The following is an 18527-nucleotide window of genomic DNA, read 5'->3' on the forward strand; positions in this document are numbered from 1 at the left end:
ATAAAGAGAGGCTCCACCCTAATTGGACGTGCTTCTGTATCTGCCGCTAGAGTGCTGAAAGCCGGCGCGCTAGCGGCATAATCCCCGTCTTTGGAAGAACTCCCCCATACAAATAAATAATGCAAATTAGATCTAGATCTTTGCTTGGAAAGTCAACTTAGCCGTGAGTTGCGACCTAATTTCATCCAATCAGAACAACGAGTTCCAGATGATGGCTAAAGACAGGTCAGGTGTATTCGCTATGCTGGCCCTGGTCCACGTCTTCATTTTAGCGGGGAATTGCGCACCTGGACAAAGTAAAAGCATGCCAAAAGAAAAGTCGCACACAGTCGAGCATAAATGGAGCCAGAGAGAAGAGAAGGGGCAGGCAAATCTTATCATATGAAAGCAAACAGCGCATTTACACCAGAAAAAGTAACACCAACAGCACCAACAGTCAAAGAGCCATCAACCGGCCAATAGTACTAAGAACAACACAAAGCCATGGGTGGGTGGCCTACCGAGGTTTGTACGCCTCTCAGCCTTTTCCCATTCGACACGTCCCATTCTGGAATACAGCAAGATTCAAATCCATGCACTGCTCCCAGTCAACATTGTCCTCCGTCATACTCAACTTTGCAAAGGAAGGAAAAGAACCTAACGGACCCTCACAATGAGTTAGCTTCTTATTATTTTTGCATGAAGAAAGGAAGTTCAAAGGAGAATATTTAGATTTTGAGAGAGAAAGAGGTGATAGCTAGCTATAGGATTTAGCGCCTCCGGGCAGCAGTCTCTCTCTGTGCGTTGAAATAGACGGCAGCAACCGGGAGGCCGAGGTCATTCTCCTCCGCGAAGCGGCGGGTGTTGAAGTTATCCCGCGAGTCCGGCGGGGCCACGGCCTGTCTTCGCTTCTGCTTGAAGAGAACGAACACGAAGCGATGGATGCCTATGTTGGGCCTCGGGCTCTCGTAGCTCACCACCTCCCTTCCTGCGTTCAAATAACAAATTAATATCACCATCCCTGACTCAGATAACTCGCTTTCTATCGCGGTCAGCACTCAACAAACTCGCTCTCTCTCTCTCTCTCCCCTCTTGCGCAAAAAGAAAGAGACAGTACTGAGATGGAGGAGAGGCCCACCGAAAGAAGCATCAGTGGTGCCTGGAATATCAGTGACGATCCTGTTCGATGGTCAAATTCAAAAGCAAATGGTTAGCCGCAAGACATTGGCAAATAAGCAACCATATCCACTTCTATGCATGCATACATGTCCGCATTTAAACATGCATATATTCATGAAGTGTTTGGAGATAAATTAAGGTTTCGCATTTTATAATATACATACAGATAGCATGCATGACCTATCTACGTACATGCATGCATGACGGTATGCGCCATATAGAATGCTTTTACAATTCGCTACTTATTTTTGCCTCTTTTTCTCGGGGCGGAGGAGATCTAGAGAGGGTCTTTTAGGGTTTACCAGTGGAGGTGCTCCCTCAGGTAAGGATCGCTAGGGCCAGGAACATCCGGGTCTGTCATGACCTGAAAAAATAGATGAAGAATGCATAGGATCGATGAGTTCAAAGACTTCGACGGTGCAGGAGAAGTGATAAGGTTGGGTTTAAAGGAAAACGTGCGAGGAGGAGGATGAAGCCTACCAGTGTGAAGAAAGACCTCATGTCAGCCCCTTGGACCTCAACCCTGGGCTTGGAAGCGACTGCAGAAGGATAGAACTCATGGCCATTGCAGACCAGCTTGTTGGAGTTGTAGGTTACCACCATCTTCACACTGGGGTTGAAGGGGTCCAGGACTTCTCCTATCACCCTCCCAACAATCAGCGGCTCCAAAATTCTTGCCATGGTTAAGGCGGGACGAGACAAGAAATCAGAGGTCACAGAGGAAGGATCCTCTGGGAAGCGAACGGTTCCGTCCCTTGAAGGGTTGGAGGGCTTCTTGTTGCACAATATTGAAGTAGAAGCCTCTCTATTTATAGTGTTGAAGAGCACTCATGCGCATCTACAAACTTAAAAGAGAATGCCCATTTACAAACCTAAGAAGAGAACTGTGAGGCATGGTACGGGAATTAATCAATATGAAACTTTAAAAAAGGCAACTAGAAGAATCTCTTTTGCTGCCTTGATCATGTCATTAATTTCACACACAGCCATACATGTGTCTTCATTTCTATCTTTATTTTATTTGGTTGTAAATGCCTACTTAAGGAAAGTTGGTCCATTAGCAAATGATTAGTTTTTGTTGAACATATTACATTTTAATAATATTATGGTTTCTTATTCTCGCATAAATTAGTGTACATTTGCATCGTCTAGGTTAAAATAAAATAAATGACAAAAGCATCCTGAACTTTGAATTCTTACAAGTTTTTCTCTCTTTTTTTCTGCTCTCCCATTTATAGTTGAGAAACCTCATTTTTGGCATGAGAAAAAAAAAGTGGGGGGTCATTTTTCTTTATCATGAGGAGAGGACAACATGAAATTCCCTGCGTGGGGAACCTTTCCTCTCTTTGGAGCATGACTTGGCTTCCTATAGTTTTATCGAGCACAAAGGAGGATATATATTTTGTAGGTGGAGCTTCCTTTGGGCATTCCCAAACTGCAAGCAGCCAGTCCGCCCTTTTTCTCTTAAGGCAAAAAAGTGGGGGACTGACTGTCTGAGTTGGGTGTTGCAGGAACCTTCCCAAACTGCATTGCACCCAAAGGGGTTTGCCATTAATGGTGATTATTCCTTCTGAGGGCAGCAGAGAGGAGCATAAAGGAGCTCCACCACTCCACTTCACAAAGTGGCTCCAATCTAGTGCCGAGATGCCATTACCAGAGTAAAGAGATCCAATGGTTCTTAATTAAGCAAAAAAAGGGGATTAGCTTCCATAAATGGTGGAAAGAAGTACATCTTTGTGGTGTTTTTCCATTTGGCATTCCACCTCTTGAACACGCGCGTACAGCCCATTATGTTCCAACCTTTTTTTTTTTTTTTTTTTTTTTGCCTTTTCATCTTTTCTCACCCATTGGTTCGCTGAAGCCTACTTCTTGAATCCGGACATGGGGCAAAGCATGCATAAGGAGCAGTGCTTGCAGACACTCAAATCGAACACACCTAAATCTGACCATATGTCGACTTAATCAATTTGAGCACAACCCGTAGATAAAGCTAACACCAATGCGTCTGCCTACCATGGTCCGGAAATAAAGTGTAAGCTTTGATCTGATCTAACCAAATCCAACAACAAAAAAAAACATCTAAACACTAGAATTTTCACGGCCGATGAGCTGCACTATGTCAGGTGATAGCTATCAGTGATGGGTCCATTAGGAGATACATGAATCATTTGCACATACCCTCTGCTTCTAAATATTTGGACTATGTTGAGTGATGGGGTAGTCTTTCAGGCCAAGCATGTTTTCAGAGAGACAAATAAGGGCATGGACTGGGTGGCCTCGTATGTGACTAGCCATTCTGGAGGTACTTTATAGGTTGGAGAAGAGAAACTGCTTGGAGCTCTTCGAAACTTATTATTTTCTGATTTTATTGAATGTATCTATACTAAAAATGTATAAATCATCCGCTTCAATAAAAAAAAAAAAACATTTGCACATAGTTCTGGCAATGAATTCTATGTGCAATCTTTAATTACTTGGACTCAAGTTGGAAAGAGATCCACCCCATATTGAAGCCACTATGTGATGGGTCAAATTTGAGCGAGAATTTCGACGGAAGCTCACTTAGATTAGGTCCATGCCAATCTAGATGGGACTAAATTGAAACTCCTAGCAGCACTGCCTAATGAAGCCACGCATTGCTGGAGAAAGCGAGATCAGAGGTTTCAGTGTTCCGTCAAAAAAAAAGAGATTACTTGCAGGGGTTTTCAGGGGAGTTGAGTGCGTTTTCTTTTTTAAAGGAGCAGAAGTACTTCGAGTTCCAGCTTGCAAAAGGGAGGAGTGGGAAAAGGCGAGAGCAACTCGGTCTTATGAATGACCAGCACTTTGCTTTGGCAAATTAGAGGAATCCAGGCGAACTTCAAGTACTGATTGCTTTGGTTTTATGAACTGAGGTACCGAGGCCTACTGATTGCTTTCCAACTTCAAGTACTGATCGCTGCTTGCCATTTTAAAGGTAAAAAAAAAACCAAAAAGTTGGAGAATTGGATGGTGCTCCCGTGAGATATCCTACGGGCGAGCCGAACCACAGCCCCTGACGTCCCATGACCACGAGCATACCACGTAAGCAACTTTTTTTTTAAGTCGGGGTTAATGTTTGCTCTAGTTTTCCTCTATATGCTCATTGGAACAGTGTTCATTTTCTCCCTTTTTTTTCTTTTTTTTTTTCTTTTAACTTGCTAAGTAAATCAATCGCCAACCTCGCTGCTCTTGTTGAGTTTAAAAACTTAAAAATACAATCAGTTGCATGTATTCCCACGAGGACTGTTTCGAGCCTATAGTTGAAATTCTACAGCAACTCTTAAGTCCTGTTGTAATTTAAGTTGCATAGTTGACTTACAAAAAAATCCATTTCTTGTATTTTGAGAAATCTCCCAAAAAAAAAAAAAAAAAGTATCTTTGACAGATATTCCATCGAACAATCTGTAAATGGATGGGGAGGGCTTGAGAAGGGCAAAGAAAGTGAAGGAGAGGGTGGATGGCGGCAAAGGAGAAGGTGATGGAGTGGAGTAGGAGAAAAGCAAAATGAAGTCCAAAACAGGGCAGATAGCCATGGGCTTCTCGAAGGTGACCTAGATCGACAGCAGCATCGAGAGAAACAACAAAGAGAGACTCAAGAGCAAGGTAGGAAAGGAAAAGGGAGGAGAGGAAGGAGGAGAAGGTGGAGGAGGAGAGAAATATTTGTTTTTCTAACTAAAATACTTACTCGAGCTACTGTAACTTATCATGCAGCCAATTTGACTACAAATTAATCTACCGCAATATTTCTCTAAGTTGCAACCGAATGAGTAATTCAACTTACTATGCAATTTGAGTTATAGACATCCAAACAAATGGATTGACTCACACCGATAACTTGAGATGAATATAACTCTACTTACTAGATACCAAACAGCCCTATAGAACAAGATACAAGAACAATAACTATGATCTCGATTTTTAAAAAATTCTCAAACTTTGATTACATGGGAAACATTTTTTTTCCTTACTATATTTTTTTCCTTTTCTTTTAAAAGGTGGAGATAAGCCCCATGATAGATACATTTAGATAAAAAATATATTTATATAAAAAAATTCTCTTGAAAAGACAGCGGATGGTCCGATATCAAATTTAGCATTCACTTTAATAATGGAGTTAAGATATGTCTTTTTTATAGACATTAAAAAGAATTGGATTCCACATATATATTTAGGTCTAAAGGATTAAAAAGATATAAGGATGGCAACTAGAGCAATTGATAAAAACTTCGATGGTTGGTACCAATAACCTGAATTTGAGTCTAGTGACACTTGATTTGAAATATAGCAACGGAGTCCAATAAAATTATTATCTTTTTACAGAGAAAAAGATTAATTTTAATGTGCACCTCTCCCCAACCCCTAGTTAGCCATAAAATGAGTAATGCTAGGAAAACACACAAAAAAAGAGACATTTAATAATAGTCGACAGCTCATGTTAATGGCAACATTGGTAACACATTAGCTAATAAAAAAAGTGTAAACCACATCAGCTATTTTTTAATTAGTCCTTTTTTGTGATTCCCTAGCATTGCTCCTAGCCGGTTAGAAACCTGACACTTCATTGTTCCTGCAGGCAAGCGGCATCGAATGTTGTGTTTTAGGGGAAAAAAAAAGGGGAAAATGGAAGTTGGGAACATACCCAGATTATAAAATCATGATAATGTAAAATAATAAAAGAGAAAAGACATGAGGATTAACGAGGCAAGGTAAAGGTTTGAAGTTTAAAACTTTGCAGCTAAATCAGGAGTATAGCCTTTGAGCGTACAGGCAACATGTCCAACTTGAGAGAGACTTGTTGATTTGCCGGAAAAAATAATAATAATAAAAAAACCCAATAAAATGGCTTGTTGGCAAGATTGGTAACCTGTCTATGGAGTGAAAGAAGACAATTGTTTTCCTCCTCCAGAAGAGATCAAATGCATCTTAATGCAACAGTCCATCTAAAGTGGCATGCACCATGGAATAATTGACATCATCTACATAATTAAAGATATAATCTTTTGTATTTTGTATGGAAATGTAAATATCTTTTTGCATATTTAATTGTTATAATATCAACGCTGCATTTTTTGCATTGTTGCAATGTAGCTCATCTTCTTTCCAATGGAGATCAGGACGTGCTGGAGGTACTAATGTGCCAAAACCTAGTAACCCTTCCATGGCTTTCACAACCGCACATCAATCACCATGAACCACCTCCTCCTCTGTCGAGCCCACCTTTATGTCCAGCACCTCTGCCATGAACCCTAATCCAAGAGATACAAAAGTCGAAATCTTGAAAGAGTATCAACTCTAAAATCTCAAGTCATAGAAATATCAGAGGGCAATTCACCAACTTCTTGGGTTTCTTACCATAAATATTTGACAACTCTCTCTCATTATGTAATGGAAGCTCTTCTCAGATGTGATCCCTTCAAAAAAGGGAGCTCAAAAGTAAATGAGAATCTCGATGAAGCTTGATTGGTCAGACAAAAACACAAAAATAGAAAATGATAGGACTAAGCAATATCAACTCCAATCTCAGATCATATCACCAAGATAGATATGACCAAGAACTATATGTTCAGACAAATCAATGCAATTCAAAAGAAGCATTAAGAAAGAGAGCATCAGAAAAGCAGAACCACAAAAAAAAAAGCCTCATCGCTGCCAGTCCTATAGGATAAACCCTTACTCTAGTTGTATCTTGTTTGGGGGAAATAGGATCGGGCCGTCTAAAAAAGACCCTATCATGATCCGCCATATTGTAGGCTTTCATGTTGGATTCCGATTGTCACGCCCCCGCCTCTGCGGAGCACGTGAGGCACCTAGTGCCCATGTGGGAGCCACATGATGGGAGAAACACGGGGCTTTCCTGTTAGATATTGTCCGGTTCTGGGGCTTCACGCAAGCGTCCTTCATCCCTCTCCAATTTTGTTTTCCTTCCAAAATGCGTCTGCAAGATTTGGATACACCCGCTTCATATGCCCAGGCTCTAGAACGAGTCTTTCCGATGTGGAACTATTAGGCTTCACACCCTTTCCACCATCGGACAAGAGTCGTCCTCAGCTCTGATACCAAATATCACGCCCCCGCCTCCGCGGGGCACGTGAGGCACCCAGTGCCCATGTGGGGGCCACATGAGGGGGGAAACATAGGGCTCTCCTGCCAGATATTTTTCGGTTCCAGGGCTTCACGCAAGCGTCATTCACACCTCCTCGGTTTTATTTTTCTTTCTAAAACGCGTCTACAGGATTTGGAGATACCCACCTCATATGCTCAAGCTCTGGAACGAGTCTTTCCGATGTGGAACTATTGGGCCTTACACCCTTTCCACCATTGGACAAAAGTCGTCCTCGGCTCTGATACCAAATATCACGCCCCCGCCTCCACGGGGCACGTGAGGCACCCAGTGCCCACATGGGGGCCACATGAGGTGGGAATACGAGGCTCCCTTACCAGATATTGGTCGGTTTCGAGGCTTCACACAAGCATCCTTCACCCCTCCCCAGTTTTGTTTTCCTCCTAAAATGCATCTACAGGATTTGGACACACCCGCCTCATATGCTCAGGCTCCAGAACGAGTCTTTCCAATGTGGAACTATTGGACCTCACACCGACATCTAAGATGCGAATTCTGGATATGGATTGGGGGGCGGTAGCAGAAGCCCTTAGGGGAGGGAGGAAAGCTGCTGTCATTGGAGGTGTGGCAGATGGAGAAATCATCGCCTCTACTGCCAAAGGCCTGCCCCCCTTGGAAGGTGGTGGAGGGGAGTCATCTGCAGGGTCCTTCGAATCCTCATCAGTAGCAAAGGAGAAGTAGGTGTCAAAGCACTGCGAGGAGAGACGAGGATCGTAGTCGAGGTAGCCATTGTCATCGATAGGGCTGTTAATGAGCTGAGCTGCTCGGGCTCGGCTCGGGCTCGGCTCGGTAAAAGCCCGGCTCGGGCTCGGCTCGTTAGTCAAACGAGCCCGAGCCTAATATGAGGCTCGTTTACATCCGAGCTCGAGCCCGAGCAGCTCACGAGCCCAAACGAGCTTGGGCCTTTGGCTATTTGCTGAATGCTGATTGACTCCTAGTCTGAAGTCTCCCATGGCCATGGGCCCACCCGGCCAGCCCCCTCTCAAGTCCAGACTCCCGAGCCCGAGTCCCAATTTCTCAAATGGGCCAAATCCCAAATTAGGATTTCTCCACTCTCCAGTCGGACCAGCCCCCACCGTCCACCGACCCAGATCAGTGATCACCACTCACCAGATGCTCATGCCCTAGTCTCCTGTCTCCCTCTCGGCCGCCTCTCCCACTCGACTCCCAGCCCTCCCCTGATTTCGGCCTCTCCCACTCGACTCCCATCCCTCCCAGCCCTTCCGGCCTTTCCCTTCCGGCGACAATCCCCTTCCGGCGACGATCCCCTTCCGGCCTTCCCCTTCCGGTCTGCCCGACCCCATTGCCTTCGAACTTCGAAGGCTTGAAGGCTGAAGCCCCAGCCCCGCCGCGCTCCGCCTCCCTTCGCCCGCACGCCGCGCCGCCGGCCGTGAAGCCCGACTCCACAGACAGCAGTCACAGCACCACCGAAAGTCCGAACCCCCCCTCCAAACCCTTCAAGGCTTCAAACCCCCCTTCAGGCCTTCACCCTGCCTCCCTCCAAACCCCTCTCGCCCTCCAATTCTCCAAACCCCTCCGGCCCTCCTTCTCCTCCGAACCCCTCACCCCTTCCATCATCTGGACGGCTGGACCTCGACGAGACGACGACTCGATCCCTCGACTTGCTCCTCCCGGATCTTCCCCGACTCCGACTTGCTGAGTTGCTGCAGCGCTGACCCCCGACCGGCGACCGGCCGACCCCGACTTGCTGGTGAGTTTCCTCTTCTCCCCTCACCGTCCATCATCTCTTTGCTCCTCAGTTCTCAGTCCTCAGTCCTCAACTCCTCAACCGTCCATCATCTGTTTCACTGTTTGATTTTATCTATTATTATTTCTTTATGAAAATTTGTTTGGGAGGAGGGCCGAATGTTATGCTTTCAAGTGTTTAAATGAATTGGCGTCTAAATTTGTTTGATTTTGTTTTAGCCTTGAATAGGCTTTGTATAATTGTATGGCAGTATGGCATGCTTATGTACTAAATATGTAATTTGATTGGTTGTTTATATTTTTCAAGAAATGTCAGATGGCCAACATGAATTCGATCAACATGCCTCTACAGCTTATAGTGCAAATGAACTTGTTTATCCAACTTCAAATTTGTTCCTTAATGAAATTTGGAGAGTGAAGGAGAAATTAAATGATATGTCCTTTGATACTAGAGATTTTGTGATGCGCATGACTCGAAGAATGAATGAAAAATTTGAGAAGTATTGGGGAGACTGTAACTTACTAATGGCAATTGGAGCAGTTTTGGATCCTCGCTATAAAATGCAGCTCATTGTATTTTGTTTTCCACAAATTTATGGTGAGGATGTTTTTCAACGCCATATTGATGATGTTCATGAAGCTTTAGATATGCTCTACAAGGAATATGTATCTTCAGATGGACAAATAGATGTTGATGCTAGCAATATCCTAAGTATCTCCTCCAAACTGAAAAAAAAAAGAAGGGCTAATCATCGATTTCATATGTGGGCTCAACAACATAGGAATGCTATTCCTTCAAACAAAACTGAGTTGGACATGTATCTAGAAGAAGATATTTTCAAGCCTAGTGATGAAGACTATGACAAGTTTGATGCTTTAAATTGGTAGAAAGCCAACACTTTAAAATTTCGCTATCTATCAAAAATGGCTCGGGACATACTATCCATTCCTATTACTACTGTTGCTTCAGAGGCTGCATTTAGTGCTGGAGGTAGAGTGCTTGATCAATATCGTAGCTCTTTGAAGCCTGAGACTGTACAAGCTTTGATTTGTACTGGAGATTGGTTGCGTCAAGAGCTTGGATTGGAGCAGTCATCAAATGTAAGTATCATTTATAGTATTTAATATATTTTTTAGTAGTTAGTTTTTCAATTTATAATTTCTGGTTTCTTGTTTAATTTGCAGGTTGATGAAGAGTTTACGCAATGGAACACAGAGACTGGTCTAAACGAGAGTACTTGAGAACTTGAGATTTATTATGTTTATTGTGTTTCTTGAACTCTTTTGTAGAACTTGATTTGTATGGGATGTTTTTTAGTTTGTTGAGGATGACCGATATTTTGTCATGTACTCATGTTAGATCTCCACCTTTAATGGGGAAAGTGTTATGGATCCATTTCCAAGCACTTCTTTGGTAGTGCACCCTCTTTTCCCTTTGGATACTTACAGGTAGAGAAACATGAGAAAGGTGGATCATTTTGAAAGCAATGTCAATTTCATGAAAGCAGAACCAGGATCATGAAAGCAATGTCAATTTCATCATATTGCAGAACCAGGATCATTTTGATATATAACAGTATCATGTAATTTTGATCTTAGGATGCCATGATGCCTATCTTATATATGCTATTGACATCATAAGAGAACCATGTATTCGTATATGGATGTGGGACATCAAGGGATCTTGCATGGATGCAAGCTGTTTGTGGTTACCATTATTGATTATAAGGCCGCGAGCACATCTTATGCATTCTTAACAATTATCAATGTATTGTGTTCTTGTACTTCTTTGTCCCTTTTTTCAAGAGCCTTCAATTATTCAAATTATTTCTATGCTGTTTCAAGGAAACAAGAAACAGACCACCGAGCTCGTACCGAGCCCGAGCTCGAGCCCGAGCTCGGGCTCGTTCAGGAGCTCGTAATTAAAACGAGCTTTACGAGCTCGAGCCCGAGCTTTTGCTTTACCAAGCGAGCCCGAGCCCGAGCCCAATACAGAGCTCGTTACCGAGCCCGAGCCCGAGCCCGAGCCCGAGCTACTGTGAAACGAGCCGAGCCGAGCTTTCCCAGGCTCGGGCTCGGCTCGGCTCGTTAACAGCCCTAGTCATTGAAGGGATGGGTAAGTCCCCTCACCACCTTGTTGCCATCGTAAGATGTCGAAAGAGGAAGCCATATATCTTACTCCCTCACTCTCTTTATTACTTGCTCTCTCCAAGGTCGGTGGGAGCAATGGAAGGAAGAAAGATAGTTGGATAATATTTTTGTATAGTGAGGGCTCAGGGACTCAACTAGTCTAAGTGAGATTTTTTTTTTTCAATAAAACAAAAAAAGATTTCAAATAACTACTTCCCATCATCTACCACGTAGGCACCCCTGGCGAGTCCTTGACCACAATTGGGGGGAGGGTATGTTACATTGCAATAATATAAAAAATGCAGGCTTGGCATTACAATAATTAGATATATTGGAGATAGTTATAATGTCATACAAAATGGCTAGGTTGTTTTTTTTTTAAGCCTAAATTCAAACTCTGGAGTATACGGTTTGTGAAGCTCCAATTCCTGTAGCTTCAAAATAATTTCGCATTCTATCCTTCCTTTTTTTCACATTAAACTCTAATTTAAAATATCTACAATGCACTTGGGAATACGAAGGCTCCTGGAATCTTAAAGGCAAGGATGGATCATCTCATGCGCATGAGAGATTTTGGGATTTGTGATATTAAAGTCTATCCTACCTGTTAGCTTTTCTGTTCGGAATGGAGTCCAAATCTTGTCCATGAGCAAGAAACTCAGTCCCAATCATATCTTTTATTTCTTTTCCATATCTACGTAACTATTCTGAAACACTTATGCCAAAGCTATATGAATAAATCACATTCCCCAAACTAGTTTGAATAACCCAACTCGGTGATCTGATCCAAAAAAAAAACAACATTGGGCCTATATAAGATAATATAATATAGTACAGTATAGTATGGTATTGTATAGTAATAGTATAGTATAGTATAGTATGATATAATATACTATACTAATAGAATATAATAATAATACAATACTATATACTATAGTATGATATAGGCAACCTTCAAGTCCATGTTGTCGGGCCGCTCCGGGCCGGAGAAGACTAACCGGGCCGGTTCGGCCCGGCCGGATAGGGTGATCTCTGGCCCATTTCCAGGCACAAGAAGGGAGGAGAGGGGCTTTGGCGCTCGGTGTCTGCTTTTTTCAAGGGCAAGGCGTGAGGAGGGTCTGAGAGGCGAAATTGGTGAGAGAGAGAGAGAGAGAGAGAGAGAGAGAGAGAGAGAGAGAGAGAGCTAGGGTTCCCAAGTGGCGATCACCAGGCCACCTCTCTCCCTCTCTGGATCTCCATGCATTTCTCTGTTTCCCATGCGAGACGCCATTCGCTTCGAATCCGCAAGCTCTGGATTTTTCCTGAGGAAAGATTCAATTTTGATTTCTATGCTCGAAACCTAGCTCAAAATCCGATCTTTTTTTCTCTGGATCCAAATTGGGAGCCCCATCTCCGGTTTCCTGATCAGAGCTTCGGAAGGAGCTGCACCCCGAGGTGCCACGAGCGCTGGGAATCGGCCCGAACGGGTCTTCGCTGGAAGATGCAACAGCGCGCGAAAGGTGGGAACTTGGTCGAAGCTTTGGGCGCTCTGAAGCTCATGGAACCGAGTGGTCTTGATTACAATGTGCTTCTGCATTTCTAGCTTATATAAGCTAGTGTTTTTGTCTCGATGAATCGGGGAAAGTTTGCGAGGGGATGAAGAAATTTGGATCCTATCCGAATAACTGGACGTTCAACTCGCTCTTTTGGCATTATTGAATAGATTGACAAAGAAATCGCCGAGTTCAGGTACCCTTGAACTCTCGTTCGACGTATTAGGATTAATGCTAAGATTTGATTACTTGGCAATGTTACGGATTAAAGAAATTCAAGATGAGAGTCGCGAGAAAGAACTTTTTGTTTTTTCTTTATTTTACATTCATCATGTTTACATATTTATGCAAATATAGCGTATTCAAAATTTAAATTTGAATGAATTTAAAATTTAAATTTTCAGCTATTATGATAGCTAAGAATTTCTCTTATGGTGAGTCCAAATTTGGTAGCTGTTATGGCAGCTAAGAATTTTTCTTCTGGTGAGTCCAAATTTGAATGAATTTGAACTTCACATTTGAATTAATTTGAAATTCAAATTTACAGCTGTTATGGCAGCTACGAATTTATGAGATTGAGCTTCTCCTCTACTTGCGCGGAATATTTGGACTCTTCTGGTGAGTCCGTTCCAATACAAATTTTGAATTCATGAATTTCTAAACTGATCGGAGCTAGAGAGGCTTATCACATATTATTTCAGTGTTTGGAGAAAAGTTTAGTTCCTAATGTCCGAATGTGTACACTTACGATCCCATTCTTTTCGGTTCATGCAAATTTGGTAGAGCTATACAGTTTGGGTGTTTTTTAACGTAGTTTGAGAAAGCAAGGATTTTGCAATAGTTAGTCCTCTTGTGGAAGGAAGCTTATCACTTTTTGTGCATATGCATGATGATGATGGTGTGTATGGCTGATGTTGTCGTGCAAACTAATTAAATTCCTCTCTAGATTCAGGCGGCATTTTTTAGAGCATGGGTAAAGAAGGTTGTCATCCAGGTTTAGTCACATGAAACATACCACTCCATGCGCTTTGTTGCCACAATAAGTTCCAAAAACCCATGAATTGGTTCAATTTATGGAAGAGAGGTACCTTCCCGATCTGTTCACCTGCTGCGCTTAATCTAGCAATTTGCTAAAAGCTGGGTGTGTGAGAAGTTCCCAAGATTATCTATGCATTTTTACTTTTTCGTGATTCGAAAATCGAAACATTTTTATTTTTTTTTCCAAAAAAGCCCTACACATAACTTTTTTTCTATAAAAGGATCCGAAAAATCAAGGATCCTTATTTGATCCAAAGCATTAAAGATCTAATTTTTATTAAAAGTATAATAGGAATTACAGATAACTTTTCCGGAAAAGTAGATGGTCAACCAAACATAAGCACTCTGGAAATCTGTCACTTTTCCATGGTTAACCAAACATGCCAAAAGTACTTTTTCAGGCATCCTCTTCTCAGGAATCTGCTTTTCAGAAATCATATTTCTTTGAGAAAAAATGCTTCCCGCGAATCAAACGAGCCCTGTGAAAAAATGTTGTGGAAATCTATCCCTTAGAAAATCTACATCCATAGCCTGTGTTGTGATAGCAGAGTGAGAGAAGCATTAAATATTGTTTGTATATAAGGGTTTGGCCAACTATTGTACCATATCTCTACACTTGAAGGGTTTTGTAGGGAAGAGAACATTGATGGGGCATTGTAGCTTTTGATCATTTTGACTAGGGTGGCAATGGACCTGACTTAGTACCATTTTGCCTGCAGCTTGCAAGCAAGGAAACTTTTTGATGATCCACAGCATTCTCCATCATACGGATGTTGAAGGAATCAAGCTTGAGTTGCCAAAATAATTTGTTTTGATGCGGTATTTCTGTAACAAGTTTGTAGAATGCTTTAAGAAGCTCTTCAAGCATATGATATGTGAGGGACACAGGCCTACTTATTCCACTTTAGTAGACAGCCTCTGCAAGAAAGGGTTGCTTGCAGATGCATACAGAATACTTCATGAATTTGGTGCCTGGTGTCATCGCTTATGGATCTTTTAGTTATGGCCTGTTCTAGGAGGGGAATGTTAATGCTGCCCTGCATTTGGAGGAATGGATGCTAGAGTGTGGAGTTACACCAAGCATCTCTTACTACAACACTATAATGGATGCTGCATTTGGATTGGGTAGACAGTGGGATGCCTTCCTGATACTGGTTAACATGGAAACAGAAGGAACTGAACCAGATGCAGTTTCTTTCAAAATCTTGAGCCATGCAATTGCAAAAGGTGGAAAGAAGCGATTTCCTAAGGCCACGAAGATCCTTGAAAAAATCCTGATGAACAAAGGAGAGAAAATACTTGGGCTGAAGGTTGGCTGAAAGAGTATACTGTTATATCCTCAGGGTTGTTATCTCTTTCACAATATCTGACCTTCAAAACCACAAGCATGTGAATCTGGCCTCTGTTATCATGTGTTGTTGACCCTGTTGTGGCTAATACATGCAACCTGGGAAACAGATTCCATTTCAAGTGTTTTGCATTAGACACCTTATGATTTTATGTAGAGCACCAAGGGTTCTCTTGATTTTGTGTAGGGAAATCGCATATTGCTCCCATATATCATTGAGCATTTGTTCTCATGTTGTTGTTGTTGATGATGATGATAATGTCACAGTTCTCTTTTAGAACAGGGCAGCAAATCCGTAGATGGGCAGCAGGCAAACACATGGACCAATCTTTAATCGTAGAATGAAGAGATCAGTCAGGAATGAAAGTCTTGTGCTTTGTGGAAATTTCAGTGTTCCATGTTCCAAATATAAGAAGCTCACCTGTTTTCGAACTAGGGGAAATTCTTATCTCCACATATGAAAACATGGTCTTTAAGGCATGTTGGAACTTACGGCTAAGCACAATTAGCCATTGGAAACTTTAGTAGTTGAGATGCTCAGTTGATATATGACCATTAGCTTTGGGTACCAGCCGTCGTTGTTGTATTCCAACAAATTCAATCCATGAAGTAGGTATGATCGGTGGAGGCTCAGCATGCGTTTTCCTCCCAGAAAGTTGCTGAAGGACCACGGAGAAGGGAAATGGTTAAAGGGAAAGGCATCCTTTTTGCACTTTTCTTTTGAGGGTGGTGTTGTGGTTCAAATTTGTGGGGTCTCCTCTGAAAGAGCCTTACTTGAATCCTGAATCACTTGCTTTCATCAAAGCAATGTGCATTCATAAGTGCTGACCGAAAAAGTTCGGGGGCATGAAAAATGTGTGGGAATTGTCTGTAATTATTATCCTAGAGTTTAGAGAGTATGTTTAGTTTTTTCTAATTTTCTGAAGCAAAGCATGATGCCGTCAATGAGACAAGCTTGGGACAAATGATTGTGATGCGCAGATTTAGCATGAAAGGAATGCAAGAATTTTCCTGAAGAGAAAGTCTACCATCAGCAATCTTCTTTGAGAAACCCTTCACACCTACCAGACACCAGTCATGAGAAAATTTATGTGTAAGCAGGATGATGGAAAACCATAGAACATTGTGGAACACTGTATCTCAATTATTGCCGCCAGACTTCCAGTGAATGTACTGTAGGCTCCCAATCTCTCAACCCCAATTGTAGATGCCACTGTCCTTTAAATTTCTTATCTCTGTAAATACTATCATACTTTTTAATAATATTAGGGAAGTGCCTTATTCCTGCCTTACTTCCTGAGTGGTGTTTTAAAGTTATTAAGTAAATATATATTTTTTTGAAAAAACTTTAGACATAGACAGTGAAGTTTTTAAATATGAACACCCTTTTTTTTCTATTATTTTCTTTTTTTATGGCTGAGACAGATGATTCAAAAAAATCGAAAGACAACACATCTTAGAGCGCACGAGACAGCTCCCTCTTCCCGACCCACAAGGTATCTCAGAAATGGTTAGCCATGTATGAGGCCACCCAATCAGCAGCCCCGTTGGCCTTTCTGTATGCATGCATAGCCTAGAAGGCCACCTCGCCACAGCTCATAGCCCAGATGTCTCGAAGCAGGGGGTGGCACTTGCCCACACAATCTGTGCTCCGCTGAATCCAACCAGTGACCGTAGCCGAGTTACTCTCGAGTATTACAGCTCTAGCCTACAGTTCTTACCGAGCATAACCCAAGCCGTCCTCAGCTTAGCTTTCGAAGCCGAGGTGTTAAAAATCTGGCAACTGCCGGCCATTACCATCCTAAAATTCGGGCATCTGATTAAAAAGTATGTACCTCCCCTTCTACCATCGTCTAGCATGCATCCATCAAAATTGACCTCGAAAAAACTCGGAGGTGGGATTTCTTAGGTGAAGAACACCGTACGCTTTTTTTCTGGTTTTTGATGCAACCATTTGACTTCTTTTTATTTTTTGAGTATAAATGGGTAGCCTCACAAGTAACAACAGATAATAAGGAATAAAAAACCAGGGCGATCTGCGGACTACTGTGCAAAAGATCGCCATTTTATCCCAAAATAAACACCAAAACCCTATGGATTTTTATCATATCCTCTGTTTTTCTTTTTAATCTGCATGTGGATTCCATAATCTATAGAAACAGTTTCGAGATTTTGAATCTTATGACACGAAGTTATTCCTATGTTCCAATGGAATGTGATGCACCACCGTCCGGCTCCATCCTAATATTTGGAATCAAGGCTATCTCAAGATGTATCCATCGGAATATTTGGGTGATGTACCCTATTCTGGTCCCCTGGGACGTCCTTGAATAGAACGCTTCTTTATAAAGCGTTGCAAGAGAAGTACAATTTCTTCCTTCTTTGGGGACCCAAAAAGGGCTTTCTTGGCGGCGCTGGAATGCACCGAAAAGAGGTCATATTTCGTCTCTTTCTAGCTAATCACATTTACTAACCATCTAATCAAACTTTATTAGATTTAGTAACTACCTAATCAAGCTTTATTAGATTTAGTAAATCAAACTTTATTAGATATACAGGATTAATATAAACTGCGTTCTAAAGTCCTAAAGGGGGTTTCACCCCGAAATTTTCCACATGAGCTATCTAGTCTCTCAAACTACCTTTATTCTTGTTTCAACCCTTTCAGATTGATAAGGATGCACAGAAAATTATCACCACATATGACATGATATGACCGAAAACTCAAAGAAAACTGTAAACCATGTAGCGTATTCCGCTTGAAAGCTCATTTATATTTCATTTCTAAAACATCATCATAGTTGAAAACTCATGTCACCTTCCGCTAGTACACAAGACATCACACACATCTAAACAAATCCATGAGCTATACATAAAAAATTATATCTTACACCATGCGCACCGCATCCATGAGAAACAGTTCGAGTTCTATGGCAATGTGAGGAGGGCGATAATCTAAGACAAGCCGCATGGAGCCTGCAGGAACAAAAAAACTGGTTGGTGTAGAGATGGGTGATAAGATGCATATGGTATAAGATATAATTTTTCGCTGTATGGAAAGTTGAAGCATGCTGGACTTGGAGACTGTTGACCCTGCTCATTAGATTGGATTCCGTCTGATACTAAATAATAGAAAAGATTCGCATCATTAAGTGAATGGGCCTCTCAAGCCATTCAGCATTAAAAAAAACTAAATTGAACCTATCTGTTCTTAAGTGAGATGGGTGGAGTGGATCCCTGGAAAAAAAAACAGCCTCACGAATGCCATCAGCCATTGCTTAGGCATCATATCTGCCCAGGATAGCTTTAACTGAGTCTGAGTGGAGGAACCCGCCCAAGGTTTTCCATGCAACCATCGTCACGGGGCTTTTTGGGGCGTTTCAGTAACAGTCCAAATCGTGCGTTCGTGTGCTCCCTCCATGCGAGTCAAACCACCGAAACGCCTGGCCGCGGACCCTCCTCTCACCTTTTTCTG

General features: G+C 42.1%; 1 protein-coding gene across 1 annotated transcript; it reads right to left on the minus strand.

The window, feature by feature from the left end:
• Positions 1–352: 352 nt before the first annotated feature.
• On the minus strand, positions 353–1955 carry LOC103703083 (CEN-like protein 2). The gene is made up of 4 exons (XM_008785782.4): positions 1639–1955; positions 1461–1522; positions 1118–1158; positions 353–967 (listed from the first exon to the last, which is right to left on the minus strand). Exons 1-4 carry the CDS (start codon positions 1837–1839, stop codon positions 750–752), a joined length of 522 nt encoding a protein of 173 aa, XP_008784004.1. The 5' UTR covers positions 1840–1955; the 3' UTR covers positions 353–749.
• Between the last annotated feature and the right edge of the window lie 16572 nt (positions 1956–18527).

Source organism: Phoenix dactylifera, chromosome 10 (assembly GCF_009389715.1).
Source record: "Phoenix dactylifera cultivar Barhee BC4 chromosome 10, palm_55x_up_171113_PBpolish2nd_filt_p, whole genome shotgun sequence".
In the NCBI taxonomy this organism is placed as follows: Eukaryota; Viridiplantae; Streptophyta; class Magnoliopsida; order Arecales; family Arecaceae; genus Phoenix; species Phoenix dactylifera.

Bases quoted from the DNA above. Each gene is read 5' to 3' on its own strand.
- LOC103703083 (XM_008785782.4), bottom strand. From the start codon at position 1,839: ATGGCAAGAATTTTGGAGCCGCTGATTGTTGGGAGGGTGATAGGAGAA. The intron at 1,159-1,460 runs GTAAACCCTAAA...ACCATCGAACAG, and splicing joins CTGAGGGAGCACCTCCACTG to GATCGTCACTGATATTCCAG. The intron at 968-1,117 runs GTGGGCCTCTCC...ATTTGAACGCAG, and splicing joins CACCACTGATGCTTCTTTCG to GAAGGGAGGTGGTGAGCTAC.